Here is a 23,295-nt window from a genome sequence, read left to right as displayed (position 1 = left end):
CAGGTTAGCATGGATTTGGAAAGCTGCCCAGAGCAGATTTCGGATAAAGTTTTCCAGGATGAGCACTCAACGTTGCCAGGGAAACTGAAAGGCGGGTGGATGGTGAATGAAGGCAAAGGGTGGAGGTGGAGGGGGAAGCCTGGGAGGGGCAGGAGCAATTCAGCTGGGGCACCAGGGAGAATTGGAGGAGCAGGCTGATGAAATCTGAAAGGAACTCTGAGTTTGTCTAGCCCAATCCTCTCATTTTATAGTTGGGGAAATTGAGGCTCACAGAGGAGAAACGTCTTGCCTAAGGTCACCTTGACAATTAGGAGTAAAGTTGGGATTCACATTCATGTTCTCCTCCTACAGCACACCGCCTTCTTTCATGGCAGGGCAGAAGTCAGTTACTGCTGTCTTACATTAACATGAATTAGAAAAATGAATCCCAGGCCAGGGTAGACGAGGGGCCAGGCAGGCCCAGTGAATGAAGGCACTGTCTGGCAGAGCAGCTTTGTTCACACCCGGCCTCATCCCTCTCTGGGGTTGGAAGGGAGGCTGGTGGAACAAGCAAAACCACTGACAGCATTTAGGGAGTGCTGAAGGCCTTTTCTTGTTCATGGCCCTTAGGAAAGTTGTGGAAGCTCAGTGTTGGAAGGGACCTTTAAAGGTGACCTAGTCAAGTCTCTTTGCCAGTGTTGGAATTTCTTCTACAGAAACCTTGACAGGATCACAAGATGTCAGAGACCTTGGAGACCACTGGGCCCTGGGGTTTTAACTTGGGGGGGGGGGGTCTGTGGACCCACAGAGAGATAGAATATATTTCAGGAGGCGCAGTGAACTTGGTCAGGAAAAAAAAAAAACAAAAACGACACCTTTATTTCACTATATTAGTTTTGTTTAAAATTCTGTGAATTTTACTGATTGCATTTTAAGACATTCTGAGAAGTTTCCCTAGAATGTTAAAGAAGAAAAATGATGTAAAAAGGGATTAACAATGCCCAATCTGTTGTGATCTTCTTGTTTTACAGATGAGGAAATGAAAACTCGAGTGATGGGCTTAGCTTAAAGCTTACCCTTGGCTTAAGCCACAGATAGAATCTGGCTCTTTGGTCCTAAACGACACTAAACATCTAGCCTATGCTTGAATACTAGAGAAAGGGCTTTACATATTTTATTTGATCCCTCAGAGATGGGGGATTCAATACCTCATGAGGCAGCAAGTTCTGCTTTGAAACAACTCTAATGATTAGGAAAATTTTCCTTATATTGAGCTGAATTGTATTTCTATGTTACTTTTCTTCCCTGTTCTTTCCTAGTTTTTTCCTCTGGGGTCAGGCAGTACAAGACTAGGCTCTCTCCCACGTTGGGCAGCTTAACCTGCTGCCTACATCTTCCCTACTTCAGGCCCTACAACTGATCTTTGTATGCATCCTGTATGTATGCTGTCTTCTTCTCATTAACTGCTCTAAGGACTAGTGGAAGAAAAATGAGGACGTTTTGCTTAGAGGAGACATAGGGAAAATGTGATAAGGGTCTTTATGCATCTGAAAGACTGCCCTATCAAAGAGATTAACCATTCTATTTTTGGCCCCAAAGAACATGAGTTCAAGAAGCAGAGTGGCTAGAATCAGAGCTATCCAAAAGTGGAATTATCTCAGATGGTCCCACATTACTCAAATGTTGGCCATGTTGTAGAAAATGTGCCTTCTAAAATCTGGCAGTGAAGACCATATTCTAGATGTACCCCTCGGATCCTGGAAGCCAGCAAACATAGCCCCCAGTCTTCCTCTTCCATGTGACAGATAACTCCAGCATCCTTCAAACAATTTCCCCATGAGATGATTTCTAATCCTCTCCCTGTTTTAATCACTCTCCCTTGGATACTTTGGCATTCTAAGAAGAGACAAAAAACATGGCCAAAAGTTTATCAATGAAGGGGGAAGCCTAAGGGTGGGGCCAATGAATGATGCTCACTGGGTTCTGAGTGAAGGAAAGCACAGGAAACCACACAATCAGAGCATCTGCCCTGAGCGCTGCCAATGTCCCAGGCTGAGCTTGGAGGACCAGAGAAATCAAAAGATAAAGGACTCCTACATGGGAAATAACTAGAGAAAATGATGGGCCCTGAATGATCAATATGTATTTGGGATAAAAAAAAAAAAAAATCAATGTCATTTACAGGGTGGAGAACTGTGCCTTTATCTTTGTGTTCATTCAACAAATGGTTATTAAGAATTTACAATTTGCAGTCTTTAGAGCCTACCATGGCTGTTTGTACTCAGTAAGATATAATAATAATGATTTATTTTTTTAAAACAAGGAATTAGATGGGCATCTATTCATGTGAAAAAGATCTGAAGGTTTAATGTATAAATGGTACAGTTGAAAGGGTAAGGAAGACTTGGGTTTGAATTTTGCCTCAGATGTTTAGCAGTTATTTCTTAACTTTTGCCTCACTTTAAAATGAGAATAATAATAATAGCACCTATTTCCTAGAATCATTGTTAAGTTGACATGAGACTTTACAAATACTTGTTTCTTTTTTGCTTTCTACACTATTAAGTATTTGAAAGTGGGATTCTTTAATACTTTAAGGACCTACAATTTATGTTTGTGCCCTTTGATCTACGTAGATGACACTTTTGCTTCAACATCCTCATCTTAGAGATAGTTTAGAGATGTCTGCAGACAAAACAGTCACCTGATGGCCTGTAACTTAGTGTCTTCTCATTTCGCTGAGCTTGTCCTTAGGTGAAGGGTTAGCAGGTACAGAGTAGGTCTCAGTTTCCTCATCTGTAATGTGTGGAGTTGGATGATGCTCTCCAAGGCCCTTCCAGCCTCAGATCACCAGGACATGGCTCCTGTCTGGCTGTGTTAAGGACACTACAGAAGCTAGAGAGATCATACTTTGCTTGAGGCTACTGTTTCTTCCTTCTGAATGCTGCTCTGAAGGAACTTTTTAAAATTCTAGACTGAATCCACTGAGCAGTCAATGCCACTGAATTGGAGAGCATGGTTTGACTGGAGCCTTGTGTGAAACCAGTGAAATGTCAGCCTTTAAGCAATTACAACCAGGGTACTTCTAATGAGGTCTGAGGAAAAAAGATAGCTGGGTAGATAGAGGCTGACAATGAAAAACAGGAGGAGAGGGGGACTGGGCGAGGGCATGGTCTAGTACCTGGGGAAGAGAGCAGTAAGGTTATCTGGCCTGCTTGTGACATGACTTCTTTGGGAAAAAAGCCCTCTCAGATGCAAGCCTTCGGGAGACTTAGGGCTTGGCTGGAGGGTAGAAGAAATACATTTTATAGAAGACAAACTGACTAAGAAGGCAAGTTTACTCTTTTTCCTCCTCCTCCTCTTAAAAACCTTCAAAATACTTTAAGGCAGCTCTCTTGACTCCCTCCTGTCACTCTTTTCTTCAGTAGGAAATGCCTTCAACTTTAGATAGCCCAGCTCTGCAAGTGCTTCAGCTTTTGCACTCAGCAAAGGGGTAGCTGTGTTCTAGCTGAGGCCATTGGGACTCCCTAAGGATCTAGCTGTTATAGAAAGACACTTAGGCTTTTGTGTGCTGCATTCTGAGAGGGACGAGCACTTATTGAGGACTCCTGGACTAGATGATCCCCCTCAAGAACAAGATTCGGTTCTGCCAGCCATTTGCTGTCTCAGTTGGTGTTCACAGGCACTGAGGAAAAAGATGATGTTTTCTCTCCTCCAATCCTGTTGGGGAGGGTGAATTGAGAAAGGCAGAAGCAGCCAAGGGCATCTCCTCCCCAAACACACCAAGCTCATTCTGCCTTCACTCAGGTTCTTTCTCCCACTGGAGCTTCCTTCCATCTTCTCTGCCTGTACTGACCAGGAACAAGTTCAAATCTCATACTGTCCAGGTTTTTCCCCAACTCTTCTAGCTCATATGGATCCTTTTTTTCTGGAGCCTCTACAGACCTTAAGAGTCTGTATATCTTTTGGTCCTGAATTATGGTTACATATTTATTAAAAAAAAACTTAACCATTCAACTTTTGTGCCTCTTGTCTCCTCTACCGGGCTGTTTTAGGCAGCACTTGGGTTTGCTCTTCTTAAGGAGCACACTCCCTCTTAGCAGTGCTAAGAAACCTTCCCTAAGTCAGATCACACCAGGTTCACTAAGTCCTGTTCCAAGGACCACATATAAGAAGGGGCCTTGCTGAGTCGGGCTGAGAGTTAATAGACTGGGAATGGAGCTGGCAACCATCCCTGTGGAACAAGGAATACTGAACCTCAAGAGCAGGAAATTTAGGGAGACTTAAAACATTTGAAGGGGAAAAAAACTCACAAGGAAGAGGAAAATTTGGCCCTTGAAGACAAAACTGAAAATACAGGAAATCAGATTGATTGTGGTTTAATACATGGAAATTTTCCCCAGTAGTTAGAGCTGTTTGAAAATGAAATGGCTTGCTCGGGAAGTCTGTAGTTAAATTACAGATAGAATTCACATTTGGAATGGGGCTGAGCTAGATGAACTCTGACGTTCCTTTCAACATTCAAGTGGGAAAGAGCAGGGCTCAGCAGCTGAATTCTGAAGGGAAAGGTATGGGATGGGCCCCTCCCCATAACAGGGTCCTACATTCCAGAAGTGGGAAGAAGCGGGTTCTTTCCTCTAGGTCTTCCTCTAGGCCATTCAGGGGGTGGCTCTGCCTAGCTCTAGGAAGGCTGAGGGGATCTGGGTCCCTGACAGCTTGGTTCTTGCCTTATTTTCTCCATCTGTAACACCATAACAGTGTGTTGGAGTCTTCCAGAGGCCCCTCAGCTGGGGATTGAACTGATAAATTCACTGTATTACTTTGCACAAATCAATACCCCAGCACTTATCAGGGGTTGATGTGACCAAAATTGGTTTCAGCCAATTTGTGAGTGTAATAAATGTCCGTTTATCAAATCAATTCATTCAGCAGCGCTTCGCTGGCTGCCCATCTTCATGGCACCCATAGGGTTGCCAAGCTTTAGGCCCACCCATGCTTGGTGCATTTCTAGATGTCCATGAAAGCCATAGTGCAGGGACTGAGCTACGCCTGAGAGGCTGAGGCCACCCATGCTGCCACTGAAGGCCCTAACCCACGACCCCCTCAGAGCAGGGGAGCAGAAGAGGGGTGGGACACAAAAATCAAGACTAGGTCTAGGGAGGGAAGAGGAAGGGGTTCCCTGCTGGGAACATTCGGGCTTGTCTAGCCCCAGTTTGTTTATTTCACAGACAGGAAGGCTGAGGCTCAGAAGGGAGAGGTGCCTTGCCTCAGGGTCACACAATTAGTAAGCAGGTGAAGCGAGATGAGAACCAGGTCGTCTGATTCCAGGGGTTTTTCCTCTATGCCACGCTGCTCCAGAAGGGGAGACCTGGTGTGGAGCAGACAGGACACAAGCAGGCTAGGAAGTATTCCTGTCTGCTGCCAAATTTGCCCATCTTTTAAGGTCTCTCTCCATTAGGAAGCCTTCTTGAAGCTCCCTGAAAACTGCTACTCCCAATGAGCTCCGGAGCTCCCCTTCCTCTGGCCACGGATGGCCCTCAGAGTCCAATTTATCCTGATGATGCAGGTGCTCATTTGTTCTCTCACTGTATCCTAAGGATGAGCTCCGTCTCCCCCATGAGGCTATGAATGCCTCGGACAGGGCCAGGCCAGCTTCTCCTTAGAGCCACTTTTGGCTTATGTCCCCCAAGGTTAGGGCCAAGATATTCCTCCCCTTCCCCCCAACTCCGCATATGAACTACTGGGGGCGGTCCTCTTCTCAGGGTCCTATCCACAGGACATGATCAGTATAGATTTGCTAATCTGACCCTGGATGAGCCTTCTAAAAATTTCCCTGTATTCCCTGACTTTAAAACAAGGACAAGCCTACAGTTCTTTTAGAGATCTGAGAACAATCCCAGTGCTCTCAGATTGTGGGGAAAGGAATATTCCTGACTTCCTTAGCCCTCTCTTCTGACCTTTATCTCGCATCACCTAAATAATGCCTCCTTCCGACTCCTATTACAGCAAGCCTAGTTTGTGGCAAAGGCCACGGGGTTTTCCAATACCCTTTTTCACAGCTCTGGTATTCTTCCTAAACAATTTTCAACTTTATTTGGCCAACAATCATTTGGAGCCTGAAATATACTGATGGAAGTCTAGAATGCTAGGCTGAATATATCTGTCCTGATTAGAAACATGGGTTTAGAAAACCAACATAAATATAGGATAGAGAGGCACAGCATATCAAGTTATCTGAAAAAAAGATCTGGGGATTATAGTAGACTACAAGCTCTAACAAAGAAGTCAAAGACTTCACTTGATCCAGGGTGCATAAATAGAGGCACAGTATTCTGACTTAGAGATGATGGGCCTACTTTCCCTGGCCTTGGTCAGGCCCTATCTGGGACTTTTTGAAAAGCTAGAAAACTGACACTGGATTGTGCCTCCTCCTGCTTAGTCCCAAAGGCAGAATTAGGAGAACTGTGTGGAAGTTACAGAGAGGCACGTTTAAATTTGTCCTAAATAACAATGCATTTTGGAGATGTCCAGACGTGGCTCTGGAAGTTCAGGGTTCTCCTTCAACGGGATCTCATTAAGGGGATACTAGATGACAAACCGTGTCAAAAACTGAGAGATGCACTAACAAAATGCAACAGCAAGAGATACAAAGAGAAATTCCATTCCAAACAAATGTTGAGAGTATAAAATATTTGGGAATCCATCTACCAAAGAATAGTCAGGAATTATATGAGAAAAATTACAAAACACTTGCCACAAAAATAAAGTCAGATTTAAATAATTGGAAAGACATTCAGTGCTCTTGGATAGGCCAAGCGAATATAATAAAGATGACAATACTCCCCAAACTAATCTATTTATTTAGTGCTATACCAATCAGACTCCCAAGAAACTATTTTAATGACCTAGAAAAAAATAACAACAAAATTCATATGGAAGAATAAAAGGTCAAGAATTGCAAGGGAACTAATGAAAAAAAACTCAGAGGAAGGTGGTCTAAGTGTACCTGATCTAAAGCTATATTATATAGCAGCAGTCACCAAAACCATTTGGTATTGGCTAAGAAATAGACCGGTAGATCAGTGGAACAGATTAGATACAAAGGACAAAAAAGGGTACATCTATAGCAATCTAATCTTTGACAAACCCAAAGATTCCAACATTAGGGATAAAAATTCATTATTCGGAAAAAACTGTTGGGAAAACTGGAAATTAGTATGGCAGAAATTAGATATGGATCCACATTTAACACCATATACCAAGATAAGATCAAAATGGATCCATGATTTAGGCATAAAGAGGGAGATAATAAATAGATTAGAGGGACAGAGGATAATCTACCTCTCAGACTTGTGGAGGAGGAAGGAATTTATGACCAGAGGAGAACTAGAGATCATTATTGATCACAAAATAGAAGATTTTGATTACATCAAACTAAAAAGTTTCTGTACAAATAATACTAATGCAAACAAGATTAGAAGGGAAGTAACAAATTGGGAAAATATTTTTAAAAACAAAGGTTCTGACAAAGGTCTCATTTCCAAAATATATAGAGAACTGACCCTGATTTATAGGAAACCAAACCATTCTCCAATTGATAAATGGTCAAGGGATATGAACAGACAATTCTCAGATGATGAAATTGAAACTATATCCACTCACATGAAAGAGTGTTCCAAATCACTACTGATCAGAGAAATGCAAATTAAGACCACTCTGAGATACCACTACACACCTGTCAGATTGGCTAAGATGACAGGAACAAATAATGACAAATGTTGGAGGGGATGTGGGGAAATTGGGACACTAATACATTGTTGGTGGAGTTGTGAAAGAATCCAACCATTCTGGAGAGCAATCTGGAATTATGCCCAAAAAGTTATCAAACTGTGCATACCCTTTGACCCAGCAGCGCTACTACTGGGATTATATCCCAAAGAAATACTAAAGAGCGGAAAGAGACATATATGTGCCAAAATGTTTGTGGCAGCTCTTTTTGTTGTAGCTAGAAACTGGAAGTTGGATGTCCATCAGTTGGAGAATGGTTGGGTAAATTGTGGTATATGAAGGTTATGGAATATTATTGCTCGGTAAGAAATGACCAGCAGGAGGAATACAGAGAGGCCTGGAGAGACTTACATCAACTGATGCTGAGTGAAATGAGCAGAACCAGAAGATCACTGTACACTTCAACAACAATACTGTATGAGGATGTATTCTGATGGAAGTGGAAATCTTCAACATAAAGAAGAGCCAACTCACTTCCAGTTGATCAATGATGGACAGAGGTAGCTACACCCAGAGAAGAAACACTGGGAGGGGAATGTAAATTGTTAGCACTAATATCTGTCTGCCCAGGTTGCATGTACCTTCGGATTCTAATGTTTATTGTGCAACAAGAAAATGATATTCACACACATGTATTGTACCTAGACTATATTGTAACACATGTAAAATGTATGGTATTGCCTGTCGTCGGGGGGAGGGAGTAGAGGGAGGGGGGGTAAATTGGAAAAATGAATACAAGGGATAATATTATAAAATATATATATATATATAATAAAAAAAAAATAAAAAAAAATAAAAAAAAAACAAAAAAAAAACTGAGAGATGACGTGATTCTAGAACTTGTAACTGTTGGGATGGCTCAGGGGTGAATCCTTTGAATTATGGATACTTCAAGGATCTGTGATCATGCGGGAGAGAATCTTCCATCTGTATATGTGGAGATTAAGCCTGAAAACTTAAGCATACATGGCCAACTTGGGGGCGAGGCTCTCAAAACTCCATAAAACTAGATTCTGGATGAGACTTCTAAAACATACGTCATAAAATATCCACAGGATAAAGGAAGGTCAGGGAAATTTTGGACCTAATAGAAGAAATTAAGCCTATTTTCATAATAAAAAGGGGAAAAAAAAGTTGGAAAAACTGAGATGTTGCTGCACCTGACACTGAAATTCTCTTTCTTCAGCTGTTCCCTGCATGGCTCCCCAGCCTCATATCTCAGTACTGATAGTAAGTCTCCTCTTCTCTTTAGAGAAAGAAACTCTGAATCTAGGGATCTAAAATGAGGGGTCCACAGGGAACTCTTTGCACCATTCTGTCTCTCTGGCTTCTGGATCTTAGAAAAAGAACCCACCCCAAGTCTGGCAGACCATGACAGCACAAACCTAACATTCCAGACTAGAGGGATTGTGAGGGCAAAGTAAAGACTAGGATTCCCTGGGCCCTGGTCTGGCCGGTCTCCACAAATTAAGGGCTCTAATGTGTACCTTCCCTACCAGTGTCAAAGGCCCCAGGCTCTCCTCATCCATCACCATTTGTAAGCAAGAAAAGAATCCCTTCTGTTCATGTGGGGAGGAGGGGAAAGGGCAAGTCTTTGTCCCCGAGGGCAGTTCCTTTTCTCTACAAATTTACTTCATTCTCTGGGTTAGATACTCTCAGCCTTGCCCAGTCTGCCGCCCCTCCCAACTGAACCATGTGTCTCCTTAGACTGGAGATTGGTAGACTTGTATATAGCTACAGCTCTGTTCCTGTTAACTAGGATGCTGAAAGAAATGAAGACCAGACTATACAAGAATCTGTTGAAGGAACTGGGTTTTCTGACTTCCAAGTCCAATGATCTTGCCATTATACCCATTTATTTCTTAGTTGTGGGGGCATGAGAAGTAGAGAATGAGAACACAGATGAATAGTAGTCAGAGAATACAGCCCTCTTTCAGAAGACTTCTGAAGAAAGTACTCTGCAAACTACTGCATGCAATATACATTACAGAAATTGCCATTCACCATTTTATTTGTGGAAGATTGAACTGAGCTCTGTAGTTACAACACTAAATTCTGACACAGGCTTTGCTCTTAAGAAGCTTACAGTCTAATCAAAAAAAGAATGAGTTCACAAAAAATTAATCTAAGTACAAAAGAAACAAACAGGAAAATGGCATTAGGAGAAATAAGAGGAAGGAGATGGTGGGGTCTGTGAAAGCTTCAAGAAGTGGTAACTTTTAAGCAAGGCCCATGAGTATGGGCAGGCAGAAATGATATCAGCAGATGAGGGGGAACAAATTAGTCCAATTATTTTTATGAAACCGAAGAGTATGTGATGGGAAATAAGTGTGAGATAAGATGCGGAGGAGGCAAATTGTGGCAGGTGCTAAGTAACATATCTGAGGATTCACACTTGACAGGCATGAGGGAACTGTACTTCGATCAGACCAGTGTGATGGGAAGATAATTTACACGGCACAGTGAAGAATGGGCATCCTGGAGGCAGGAAGACCAATTGGGAGGCTATCACAATAGGCTGGTCAATAGGAAATGAGATCCTGAATAGGGTGGTTGCATTGGGAGTGCTGTAGAGGGGCAGGATATAGAAGAAGTTGAAGAGTAAGAGCAAGATCAAACAAATGACTGGACACATGGTGAACAAAAGAGAATTCATCACCTTCCTTCCACACCCTAAGCCTGCTCCTGGTCCTCTCTTTATTTCCATGGCTGGGATAGGAAGATTCTAACACATATTAAAGAAAAAGGCTCAGAGCATTTACAAAAAGATATGGGAATCACTTAAGAGTTAGCAAGAACTCAAAATAGGTCATGACAGATTAACTCTCTTTCCTTTTTGGTAATGTGTAGATGTGAGGAATGCCTGGATGTCAGAAAATACTTGACAGGGTCTTTGGGAAGACATGGCTACTTACTGAGAAGTCAGAGTACATTGTAGTAGACTCAGTTGAATGACTGGCTCCAAAGAGTAGTCAACTGGACCAATCCCTGGTCTCAATAGTAAGCATCAGGAAATTGGGCCTGAGGATATTTAATGACATAGATGAAGATACACATGAAAGGAATGGTCAAATGTGCAAATGACGTAGTGCCAAGAATCACTTGTTGTTTTGTACACCTAGAGCTCATTTGGAGAACTATATTTCAGGAAGGATTCATTGATAAAACTAGAAAATGTCCAGAGAAAGGCACTGGGCAGTGGGGAGATAAGGAAAACAAAGAAACAAGATTTGTCTTGTATCTGAAAGACTGTCATGTGAAAGATGGATAAACCTGGTTTTGTTAGGTTTAAAATGGCAGAATGAGGAGCACTGGGTGGAAGTCACCAAGAAGAGAATGTAGGCTGACCAATGACAGCTCTTCCAAAAGTGGATGTATTGCTTTAGGAGGTGGTAACATGTTCCCATTACTGGAGATCTGTAATCAGGGACGGGGTAGCCATTTGTCAGAGATGTTTGGGGGGGGGGAATGGAGAGAGGGAGAGAAATAAAACTCACTTATAAGGATTCATAAGTGTCATTACTAAAAAGCAGAATTTATCTGTAAGTGAGACACTTTGAAGGAGGGAGCAGTACCAACCACAGTCTTGCAGTATGGTGTGTGATTGGTGGGTCATCAGCTGGCAAAAACCAGGGGGCTGACTGAGGTGGGTGAGATTTTCCTAAGCCTGCTTTTGCATATCTTTGGTTCTTGGTCAGTCTCTACTCTAGTTTTAATGTGCCTCTTTAGATCGGCTTTCTTCTTTAGGATTAAAAGCTAATAATCCCTTATATGCAATTGGCCCTTTATAAAGGGCTTTCTCATCTATTATCTCAATTGATCCTCACAACACCCTTGTGAGACAGGAACTATTAACTTTTTTATAAAACATTTTATAAAAAATGGGGAAATTGAGGCCAAGACAAGGTTAAGTGGATTGATCGAGGGCACATAAACAGCAGCACAGTGAGATGTTGAACTCATGTGAACTGGACTTGAGTTGAGAGGAGCTTCTTTGGGACTTGGCTGCTTGAGACTGAGGGCCCTTGGTGGGTATGGAGGCAACTGTCAATCAGGATCCTGGATTCTCTCAGGCTCCATACTCTTTCCCTATGCTAAGGAATGAGATGCCATAAAAAAAAAAAAAAAAAAAAAAAAAAAGAGGCAGCGTCGAATGAGAAATGCAGGTCCATTCCCCTGTCCCTCCACTGGCTTCCCGATGCCTCACTTATCTTGTTAGCTTGAGACACGGGCAAGGGAGGAAGGTCAAAGGAGAGTGGGCAGATTGCTGGCTAAAGGACCTTGAGGGAGCCCAAGGGGAAATATTATGGTGGCAGGTATGTCCTGATCCGTGTGGACATAAAAGGCCGGTAGGAGATGTTTTATTAAATCTCTGGTAGGGTCATTTGTCTCTCCTTTCCAGGGGCCCCTCCCTCTTCCTTTTCTCCAACCAGAAGCAGCCCAGCAAAGAGAGAGCAAAGAGTCTGTTCCTTCTGTGTCATCCAGCCCCGGAGGCTGGGCAGGCCCATCCTGTGGTGGTGAGGCAGCAGGCTGGCCGGGCCGGCATGCTGGCACATCACCTACTACTTACTCCCCAGTGTCATTTTGGATCAGTTTTCCCCTCTCCTGTCTGTTTCTGTAAAATGTCCCTGCAAGGTCTAAATCCTATGACCTATATGGTAACTGGCCCTGCTAGGAGCTCTGTCAAGGGGAGGCAATGGGGGGGGGGGGAGGGTTTCTGCCTAGAAGGGGAGGGGCACTGCCTGGTTTGGGGACTCTAGGCTAACTTCAATGAAAGCAGTGGACAACCTCCTGACCTTGGGCTAACAGCACACTCTGGGTCAGGGGGCTCCGACAGCTCCTTTTGTCTCTGGACACAGGCTGGTCCCCTGGCCCTGGTGATTAGGACCCTTGTTCCCTGATGAACTGGGGATAATAGAGGGTCAGGCTGGGGCGGCCTGCCTTCTTTTTTCAATTAAATCTTTAATTGCTTTCTGGAAGGTGACAAACTTTCCTCTGGAGGCCCCAGAGGGAAGGACACAATTTCGGCCTGATGGCCCCTTTTATCACCCAGGCTTGGCGGCTAGATTGGAAATTTACAGCTCGATAGCTTGGGTAACCCAGTGTGTGGAGGCAGAGACCGGGGCTACATTTAGGGAGTAGAGCTGGCCCTGTGAGTGAGGAGAACCAGGAGGCTCCAGCAGGACCACCCAGTGCCCTTCTCACTTCTGATCTAACTGAAGTGTTACAATTTTCCCCCTCCTATCTCGATTCATAGCCTTGGGTTAGACCCCTAAAGTAAGGCACATGGTCTCTTGAAGGGCTGTGTAGACATGTGCCCTTGTTACACTGAGTTGGAAGGAAAGTAAGGATGTTTCTTACAAACACCATAAGGTTTCTCAATTGGAGTCAGAAAGCCTAAATTAAATTCTAGTTCTAGCTATAAGACTTTGGGCCAGTTACTTCACCTTAGTTTTCCCATACGTAAAATGGAGATAATAATACTCAAATTATCTTAGGAAAGGCAATGCAGCATAATAGAAAGAGCACTGGAGTTGGAGTCAGGAGACACCAAAGTCTGAACCCAGTTCCAATATTTCTTTGCTGTATGACCTTGGATAAGTCACACAGCAATGATGTAAATGCACGTTACATTCATTCTCTCTTCTAAACTTCAGAGAGATTACGTATCTTTGGTAGCACAGATGCCACAGGTGTGAGGCAGGATCTGAACCTTTCTTGCCTCTAGGTTCAGTCCGTCTCAAAGCGGATAGAGCTCAACGGCTGGGGCAGCGGAGAGAATGTACACACAGAGAGCTGAGTGGCGAGGCCCAGGCAAGCAGTGCCGTGGTTGCTGGGGGTGCTCATGGGACCACCAATCAGAGAGATTCCACATGGCAGAATGGGATCCTGGAGAGGGGTCTAGCCCCATTTTGCAGATGAGAAAATTACTATTATGTGACTTTGGAGAAATCTTTGGATTGGATAATTTATAAGGTTCCTTTGAGCTCTAATGCTTTATGAAATAGATTCACAGCACTTTTCTTCAGTTCAGTTGACAGGATTCTCAGAATGAATGGATTTGTACATGTAGTTCTGCTTGTTCCACCTCTCAACGGACTGGATTGAATTTACTTTTTAAAGGCACCCCCAGCGGCAGAAAGCTCAGTACCATTGGGCAATTATTTGCTGTTTGGGTTTTGGAAATCATTGCTCCTTTTTGATGGCCAGTCTGATCCCCAGCCACCTCTCCACTCTCAGGAGGAAACTGGGATGGTTCCACCCCTGCCCTTGCACTGGGAATGTCAGAATGCCGGACTGCCAGGGGCACTGCATGAAGCTTACCTGCTCCCACTGTGGCAATGGCGCTCTCCTGGCCAATGATGTGCTCCTTTAGCCGCTGCTCGAGAGGGAAACGACGACGTTCCTCAGCCTCACGTTTCCGTTGCTTTTCCTGATACTGGCAGGAAAAAAAAAGGACAGACAGCTTGGAATGTGACAGTATCTTTCACATCCTAGATCAGCCTACCCTAGCCCACAGGCCTCCCAGGGGACAGAGATTCTATATTTTTCTTCCTTGGACAAAATGAATGCCCAGAGCTGGCTTCAGAGGAAAAGTCCCCTTATTTCACTCAAAACAGAAGTAATTGGGCTAGGGAGCTTGGCAATCTGGGGCAGGGAACTGAGGAATAGGAAAGGATTGGAAGCCAGACTCTACTCCTAGAGAAACCACAAAGCAGTCACGGGCAGAGAGTACTTGAGGATGAGGATGGCCCTTCCCAGAGGCAGACTCAGCCCATGGACTCGCTACTGCCCAAATCCAATTCACTCATTCTATAGAGACCTGGGTTCTGTTATGCTGTGAGGGGAAACAGGAGCAGAGGAAGGCATGGTCACATTCCTGGGGTCCTAGCAGTCTAGCTCTAAGATGGGGAGGTGAGAATGACACATGGGAAATCATTAGAAAACAATAAATTACTCTTACTGCAGGGCACAGACCCCAAGCAAGTCTAAGACAGAAAGGTCCCAAACTATCAAAATATTCACCAGCAATGCCTCTGTGGTGGCAACAACCTGGAAACGAAGCTAGTATCCATCAACTGGAGAAGAGTTTAACAAGTTCTGGTAAATGAATATAGTGGAACACTCCTGCACCATAAGAAACTATGAAAAAGAAGATTTCAGAGAAACATGGGGAGACTAGTATGAACTGATACAGAACAAAGAAAGAAAAATCAAAACAATATACATAGAATTACATGGCACCAAAAGGCAGTGGAGCTCAGGGGAAATGTACCCCTCCTCTCTGGAGTGAGGTGGGGGCTATGGGTACAGAATACTGGATATGCTGTCAAATTCTCCTGGATCACAGATTTTGAGGAGAGAGAGAGAAAGAGATAGATAGATAGATAGAGAGAGACAGAGAGAGAGAGAGAGAGAGAGAGAGAGAGAGAGAGAGAGAGAAAGGGAGAGAGAGAGGAGAGAGAGAGAGAGAGAGAGAATGTCTAAGACACTTATTGTGCAAACTATAAGCCCAAAGAATAAGTGGCAAAGCTGAGACTCAAGAGCCAGCACTCACTATAGCAATTGTTGGCAAGAATACATGCCTCTCAGATTGCCTTAATTGTTTTTATTCCAAAAGATGGTTCAAGGTGGCTATGAAAGAAATTACTATGCTGCAAAAAAAGGTTCAATAAAGCTTTTAAAAACATGACTGTGTGCTCAATGATGTGGCCCAGACTTAAAACAGACCCTGCGTGGTGGAAGGCAGTGACCTCAGAGCCAAGTTGCAAAAAGTGGGCAGAACAGAGAAGGAAAGAGCCCTTTCTTAGTGAATTAATTTTGTCCCTGTGTCCAATTAGCAGTAAACTGTGAACTCCCAGAATCACAGACTCACAGATAACAGAGTAGCTAGTCTAATTTTCTACCTTGAACCTCTTCTTAGCCTCTCTTGCAAGAGATCACTGACTGGCCAACTGAAGTGACTGGGAGCTGAGCCTCTTCGGTTCTTCTGAGACCGCGTCCAAATCTGTCTTTCTAGAAAACACCTACACTACTTTCTGAGGTATGCTCAACCCCACTCCCTACCCCCACTCCTGCATGCTCTGAGGGTTCCCTCTGGGCACGGGGATCCTCTGCCTACCAAACCTAGGTCCTGTCAAAAAAGTCGTGGTTGCAGACTGCTCTTGTGGGCAGAGTGGATAAAAAATATCAGCCACTCTGGCAGTGTTTTCCTGAGATGGTAGTGACCCTGACAGAAGTTAAAAACAATAAATAGCAAACAATCCAATTTTGGCTGTTGCTATCAGTCTGTAACTGAAAGCTCCCATCAGTCCCCATGTTTCATATGGAGCAATAACTCGGCTGCCGATCCCAGTGGAACGATGCTTGCGGGATGGAATCTAGCGTGTCACCGTATGGCTCCCTCAGGCGTGGCATACATCACTGAGCTCTGACTCTGCCATCCATATTTCTAGAGCTTCCTCTAGTCACCCAGGCATAAACGAGGCCCTAGGTTTGGTGCCATGTGAAGTGTTTTCCTCTGGGAAGAACAGTCTTTTGCAGGCACAACTTAAACCACTTCCCACATGAGGATGTCATGAAACAAGCAAGAAGTCCCTTAAAGGATTGGGAAAGGCAGGAATCTCTTAGGTCTTCTATAATTAGAGCTGCAAGGAACCTTAAATTTTTTCTAGTCCAACTTCTTTCTTTTTTTTTTTCTCCCCTTTTTCTTAACCTCTTTCTTCTATAGATGGGGGAAACAGACTTATGGTAATAAAATGACTTGCTTGGGGTGCATCAATGGCAAAGCTGGAATTTGAATCCAGATCTTCTGATAGCTTTTCTAAGGTTCTCCTCACTCTACTCTACCCCTTTCAGACTCTCCCTCATTAGGCTTGTAGGGCCTTAGAATGCAAATTCCTTTTTTTTTTGGGGGGGGGAGGGGGAACCTCAGCAAAAGTTAAGTGACTTGCCCAGGGTCACACAGCTAGGAAGGGTTAAGTGTCTGTGACCGAATTTGAACTCAGGTCCTCATGACTTCAGGGCTGGTGATCTCTCCACTGCGCCACCTAGCTGCCCCTAGAATGCAATTTTTAAAGGAACAGGCTGGTTTCTCCTTTCCCTACCCTCTTTTCTCTAGCCTAGAAGGTCCTTCTTCTTCCTTATACAGTTTTAGCATCACCTTTTGTTAGATATCTTTCCTGAATCCTTTGATGACCAAACCCTCTTTCTCTCTCTCAACTTTCTGCATTTTTATTCACTTACTATTTACTCTTTTAGACATACATGTATGTCCTCCCTGTTTGAGGGTAAGAGCCTTTCTAGGAGGTATAGTTTCCTTCCTTTTCTTTCTATCCCGGTGCTTAGCAGTGATCAGTGATTGTATTCTGAGTGCTGAACAGCCTTTGCCCTGTATATAGAAGACATTTAATAAACACTTGCTGAATTGTTGCACTGAATTTGGCAGAAGGAAATGCCTTTATGGATTCAGGTTAATTCAGTTCAAACCAGGACAAATGTTAAGTACTTATTACACCCACAAGACCTATTAAGTACCCCTTACCCAGAGGCCAGATCCTTGGTTTTGAAATCAGGCAAAAATGTGGGTTCAAGTCTTGCCTCTAACATAGGCAAGTCATATGTCTCTGGGGAAGTCTCAGTGCTGCAAGCACTAAGTTTTATGCTGCAAAACTGACATAAATCTGCCCTGGCAGAGGAAATTTCATCATGGAAGCTCCATCCACTGATGAAATTATAGGCTGAATTTAAGATGTTGGTGGGCCTTCCAGAAGGCAGCTGGCAGCATGGGACTGGAGTTCAAGACAGACATTAGGGCTGGATACATAGATCTGATAATTATATAGAGACATAACCTAATGTGTGTGTGATGGGGAGGGGGGAGGAGAGAAAAAGGGGGGGAGGGAGGAAGGGAGGGAGGGAGGGAGGGAGAGAGAGAGAGAGAGAGAGAGAGAGAGAGAGAGAGAGAGAGAGAGAAAGAAAGAGGGAGAGATAAGAAGAGAAGAAGGAGTAAAAGCCCCAAGAAAGCTTTGAAAAATATTCATGGTGAGAGAACCAGGAGGGCACAATGTCACTGAAGCCAAGAGGAGATAGTTTTGAGGAAGGGATGGTTCCTTGTGACAGATGCTGGACTGAAGTCAAGAAGGATGAGCACTGAGAAAAAGACCCTTGGATATGACATAACACTCATCTATTCTTACTGCTGCAATGCACTCTCTTTAAAATGTAACTCTTTAAAACAGGTAAGATGTTGCTGGAAAGAGATAATTTCTCCAATGGATGGCAGTTAGAAGCAGTAAGATTTGGACCCCACAAAAGAAAAAAAAAACCCCAAACAAACAACTTTCTACAATTAGAAGTCTCTAAGAGTGGAATGGGTTGCTTATTAGGTGGTGAACTTCTCAATGTTTCAAGTTCTCAAATAGGCTGCATGACCTTGTTGGGGAGGGGGTACAGGGAATTCTTGATTAGATTCAGTTTGGATTGAAATCTCTTCTAACTGAGCTTCAATGCTTTAAAGACAGTGGGGAAGAGGATAGGTCTTGCTTGGCCAAAGAAAACAACCTTAGTGCTAATGTGTAAAGGGTATGGGGAGACAAAGTTCAGTTTAACATGAGGAAGACATTTTTAAATAATCAGAGCTATATCATAGGGAACCAGGCTGCATTGGGAGTTAAGAGTTTTGCATCCCTAAAGTATCTAAGCAGAGATTAAGAATCTCCTTTTGGAGATGGTGTTGAAGTGTCTCTTGTAGTGGAATAAAATCCAGATTAGTTGAATGTCTGAGAGTTTTGAAAACTTTGAAGACCTTTCCTAAATGTGTTGAAGGAAAGAAAAGAGCATTATGGTCTTTATGTTCTTGTTGTTTGTCCCCTTCCAGGCTAGCTCATTCATAGGAAGCTAGAAGAATAACAGAGATGCAGGATGTTCTGAATGGCTCCTTTCTGTGAGTCCTGAAATGGGCTCTGGCTAGGCTCCCATCTCCCTTCCTGCAGGAAATATTGTGGGATGCAGGCAGCAGCAGGGAGTGCAGCACTGGGCAGGGCCAAGTTGGGCTGAGAAGAATGACTAAGAAGAGAGGCTGTGATGGTCTTTGGCTTACACAGGCAGTGGGTTGGGTCTAGAAGAGGTAGAACATACCAAGCCACTTAAGAGAAGACAAATCTTTAGGGTCTTAGTGCAGAAAATATGTGAGCACCAGACACTGATATGGGCCCTGCCCCTAGGGGAATGCTCTTGCTCTCTATTTTTATTTATTTATTTATTTATAAAAATATCTCCACTAGGTATAGGCTACCTTCTTAGAGATGGATGAACTTATCTTGCTGGTATACCCTGTGGAGTTCTTGTTTTGTATTTAGCAGCTTCTGAATTTCCCCATCATTTTTATCAAATTAGTCTTGATGTTTATGAGTGTTCTGACCCAGGGGAGCAAGTACAAGAGCAGCTCCGAAAGCTGCCCATTCCTCTTGTGCTCCACTGTTGCTAAGTGTGGGTTGGCTCAATTTATCCTCCAAGTTAGCAGCAAACTACTTCCTCTCAGAGAAGTGCTCTAATCTGTTGGCATTCTTCTGGTAGTCTTTCTGTCTTGAGGCTGTCACTTTTGCTGAATGTGAATACTCAGTTTGGAGAGAATAAGTCTATGATCAGTCCAGCACTCTGCACCATGCATTGCCTTTGCTACTTTCACATCCTGTCTATTTCTTCTTGCAATGACACAGTCTTATTAAATGCCAGTTTGCTGCAAGGATGCATTCATGAAATTTTATTCCTTTTAGGTAAATGGAATACAGAGTTGGTGATGAAAAGCTCATGAAATGTACAAGTCTTCAGTAGTAAGCGAGCACTGCTGTTGCTGTTTCCAACTCCTTTCTTCCTAAGGGCTCCCTGCCATGTCTGGTAATCGTGAGCCTCTTAGAGCTTTAGTCAGCCAGAATTATAGTTCACTTACCTTGGGAGTATGCTTTCCAGGAATGTACACATGTATTTTGCCAGAGCTAACTCAGTGTTTGGGAGGCTCCAAAGGCAAGTGTGGCAGAGGAGGGGTATTAGACCGACTATCGAACTGAAGGCTACAGAGTTCTTATGCGGACATCATTGTTGTATGCCCAGGAACTTGGACAGTACCAGCGCCAAGCCATTTGAGTTGTTTTGGAAAGACTCTGAAGATCACCTGGCAGTTTAAGATACTATATTGAGGTCCTTTCTTGAACTAAACTGCCAAGCAACTCCACTGGGTTAGGCATATTGTTTGAATGCCAAACTACTCAAAAAAACCTATTTTATGGAGAACTCACAGAGGGCAAACACAAGGTGGTCGAAAAATGTGATACAAGGACCCTCTCAAAGTCTCAAGAATTTTAGATTGATTGTACGACATAGAAGATATTTGGTACTGGACTGCCCAGCCTGGCGTGCCCTCATCAGAGAAGGTCCTTTGCTCTCTAAGCAAAGCAGAATTGAATTAGCTCAGAAGAAACATGAGATGCATAAAATTAAGAGAAGCCACCCCAAATGTTCATAGGGACTATCTGTGTCTGACCTGTTGCAGAGCATCCCGAGTTCACACTGGTCTGATCAGTTCCAGTCAGACACACTAACTTGATTCTGACCCAGTGATGCCATTTTGGTCCTCTCTTCAAGAAAACAAAGGACAAAACAAACCAGGTGTAGGCAGATTAGGCTTCCTATCTATGTGACAGATTTCCAAAGGACCAACTGGTTGCTGATTAGGCCTGGACTAGAGGCATCCAGAGGTTGGATTAATTACCTGATTAATCCTACTCCATGGTGTGCATGGACCTTATTCATGGAATTATCTCCGTTACTGGTCATTAATGCTTCACCCCTTCTCAAGTTATAATCAGAATTTGAGTGGACTGACTGTTTTATAAATATTTAAATGATTTATTTAACTGAGTACTTGTTAGCTTAGCAGGTAAGAAAAGGATTCTGTCTTCAAGCAATTTGCAATTTGGTCAGGAGAGAAGACATACATGAGGAAGGGAGCAGGAAGGTCCTGGAGGAGATTGATTTTTGTGGTTTGGGAAGGAGGTGTGCTTTGCTGGGAACCATGGAGATGGAGAGGCAGAGACTATATGATGTCCTAGAAAGAACAGTGACGTGGCATCTGGCTTTCTGGGTCTGAGTCTTGGCAAGGTTCTGCACCACCTTAACTTCTCTCAGCCTTGATTCCTCTTCTGTCCCTGTCAATAATGGCACTAATTGATCTCATGTAGAAATGAGGGGGTGAGACTGTCTCTCCCAGGTTAAAATCTTTTGATTCTATAAGTGTCATGGTTTTAGGCCTAAATGCAGCACCTCTTCAGGTGGGTTATGAGGCCATCCACTGGAAGAGGGGCTGAGAAGGAGACTGCCAGCAGAGGCCTGGGATGCCTGGTTGGGAGGTGCTGGGGGTGTGGCGCCTAGAAAAACAGAAGCAAGCGAGCCCATCTTCTTAATAAAAGACACATGCAATTAGTTTCCACAGCCCTCACCTAGAGACAGCGGCCACTGGCTCCCAGCGGCTAATCTGGACTGGGTAATCGCGTTCACTGGCTCTCATCATCCTTGATTCGACATGGCACCCCTCTTGGCTGTGACGACATTTACAGGAAAGTGTTCTGGGCCTGGGGCTGAGGCCTGGCTCCAAGCTGGCCAGCAGGATGGGAGTGCTTACACAAGAGCCAAGAAGGAAGCTGAGCCACCCTGTGTCTCATCTGGCTCTGTGTCCCCCAGGAAGCGGGAATGTGAGGAGAGCAAGCAAGAGAAAGGATGGGGTGGGAGTAGAAGCAGGTGAGGTGGGTGACAGGCAGACTTGTCTGTGGGTGATTACTCTGCATGGTCACAGAGAGCAAGGGAAAGGGCTCAGAACAAACAGCTGACCCAACAAGGGGACTGCTGGCAAGCTTTGTTCTGAAAGGAGCATGTTGGGGGGAGGGGAGAGAGGAACAAGCCCACCTGAAGGGTTGCAATGGAAAACAGGAATGTTTTCAGAGCAGTTAAAGGAACTAGAGATGATCAGTCTACAGAAGAGAAGGCTGGGAAGGAAGTAGCTGTCAGGCTGTCATGCTAACCTGGCTTAGACACAGACAGATCATGGAAATCAGCTTCAGCCTTTCACGTCATCAGACAAGAGCAAACAGGAATTTGGTTCACAAATCCTACAGCAAGGTATCTCACACAGGGCTGGGTTCACAATCAGCTTTCAAAACGGCCAAGCACATGGCAGGGGTTGTAGAAATAAGAGCCCAATGGAGGGAGCAATCAGTTGAAGCCTGGAGATGCCTGCATTTCCCTCATGGCCATTATTACACTTTCCCACTACCTATCCAATCCCTCTTACAGAATCAGTCTAGCTGGAAGGGACCTCAGAGGTTATTTATTCTAATCCATACCTGGATAGAAATCCACATTCCTGATAAGTGGCCATCTGGGTTCTGTCTGAGCCTGCAGCGATAGGGAACAAACTCTCCTAAGACAGTTGATTCTACTTTTGGCTGACTCCAATTATTAGGAGAAGTTTTTTTTTAATTCTATCTAGCTAACACCTTTCTGTGTCACCAATTTCTACCTATCACTCCCAGTTCTGTTCTCTTTTCCTCTAAGTTAAATCTCCCTAATGTCTTCAATGGATTCCCCCAGGGTATGGTCTTCAGTCTGATCACCCTCCCCTTGAAGCACTGGAAATCTTCAGGCAGATGGCAGATCACAATGACTTGCTGGATATGTTATGGACAAGATTCTTGTTGAGAAAGAACTTAGACTAGATGGCCTATGAGGTCCCCTACAACCTTGAGACTCTTTTTTGCCCTTCTCTGCCCAGAAAATGTCACTGGCTTTCATACTGGTTCTGTGTCAAGTCCAAGATCTTCAGGTTAACAACTGAGGTTCCAGTCTGGCTCTAGCTCTCACCTTGTCAATAGTTCTCTCTACCTTAATTGTTTCACTTTCCTGACCCATGCCAGGCTCATTCCCACCTTTAGTTTATTTTTAAAAATACTTATTCCCACCATTATTCAGGCTATTCCCTGACCCAGAAAGCCTTATCCCCTCCTCCTCTTTCCCTATGCAAATCCACTATGTCCTAAAAGCCCTCTTCCAGTCCTACCTCCTCCAGGAAGGCTTCTCCAATAATCCGTTCCACCCTGATTGTTTTCTTCTCTGAGCTCATACAATCCTTAGAGGTGGAGACACATAGGTTAGTAGCTGACCATATGCAATCTTATATTGTCCTCAATGATCCATGTGTTATATGAGTCTTGTCTCCTTAACCAGACTGTGAGCTCCAAGAGGTAAGGGCTTATGTCTCTTCTTTTCCCCAAAGAGACCAACACTGCTGGAGACATAGAGCACATATGTTCATTTGTCTATCTGTTCGTCCGTCTGTCCATCCATCCATCCATCCATCCATCCATCCATCCATCCATCTATCCAGCATTAAGCCTCTACTATATGAGATGCACTGTATTAGGTGCTGGGGACAAAAAGACAAAAGGCAAATAGTCCTTACTCTCAAGGATCTTAAAT

At 43.9% G+C, this 23,295-nt stretch overlaps 1 protein-coding gene across 2 annotated transcripts in view; it reads right to left on the bottom strand.

Moving 5' to 3' along the window:
- Positions 1–23,295, bottom strand: part of CLPB (ClpB family mitochondrial disaggregase) — a 174,593-nt gene that overhangs the window by 26,224 nt on the left and 125,074 nt on the right. The window contains exons 7-8 of one of the 2 annotated variants that reach the window (XM_074304913.1): positions 22,877–22,945; positions 14,092–14,206 (exon numbers count right to left, since the gene is read on the bottom strand). In XM_074304913.1, the coding sequence (XP_074161014.1) occupies positions 14,092–14,206; positions 22,877–22,945 (184 nt within the window). The remainder of the gene's footprint in view (positions 1–14,091; positions 14,207–22,876; positions 22,946–23,295) is intronic. The other variant, XM_074304914.1, reaches the window with a different exon arrangement.

Source organism: Sminthopsis crassicaudata, chromosome 3, assembly GCF_048593235.1.
Source record: "Sminthopsis crassicaudata isolate SCR6 chromosome 3, ASM4859323v1, whole genome shotgun sequence".
Lineage (NCBI taxonomy): Eukaryota > Metazoa > Chordata > Mammalia > Dasyuromorphia > Dasyuridae > Sminthopsis > Sminthopsis crassicaudata.
The sequence above is the reverse complement of the archived record's forward strand: the minus strand, read 5'-3'. Positions and strand labels throughout refer to the sequence as shown.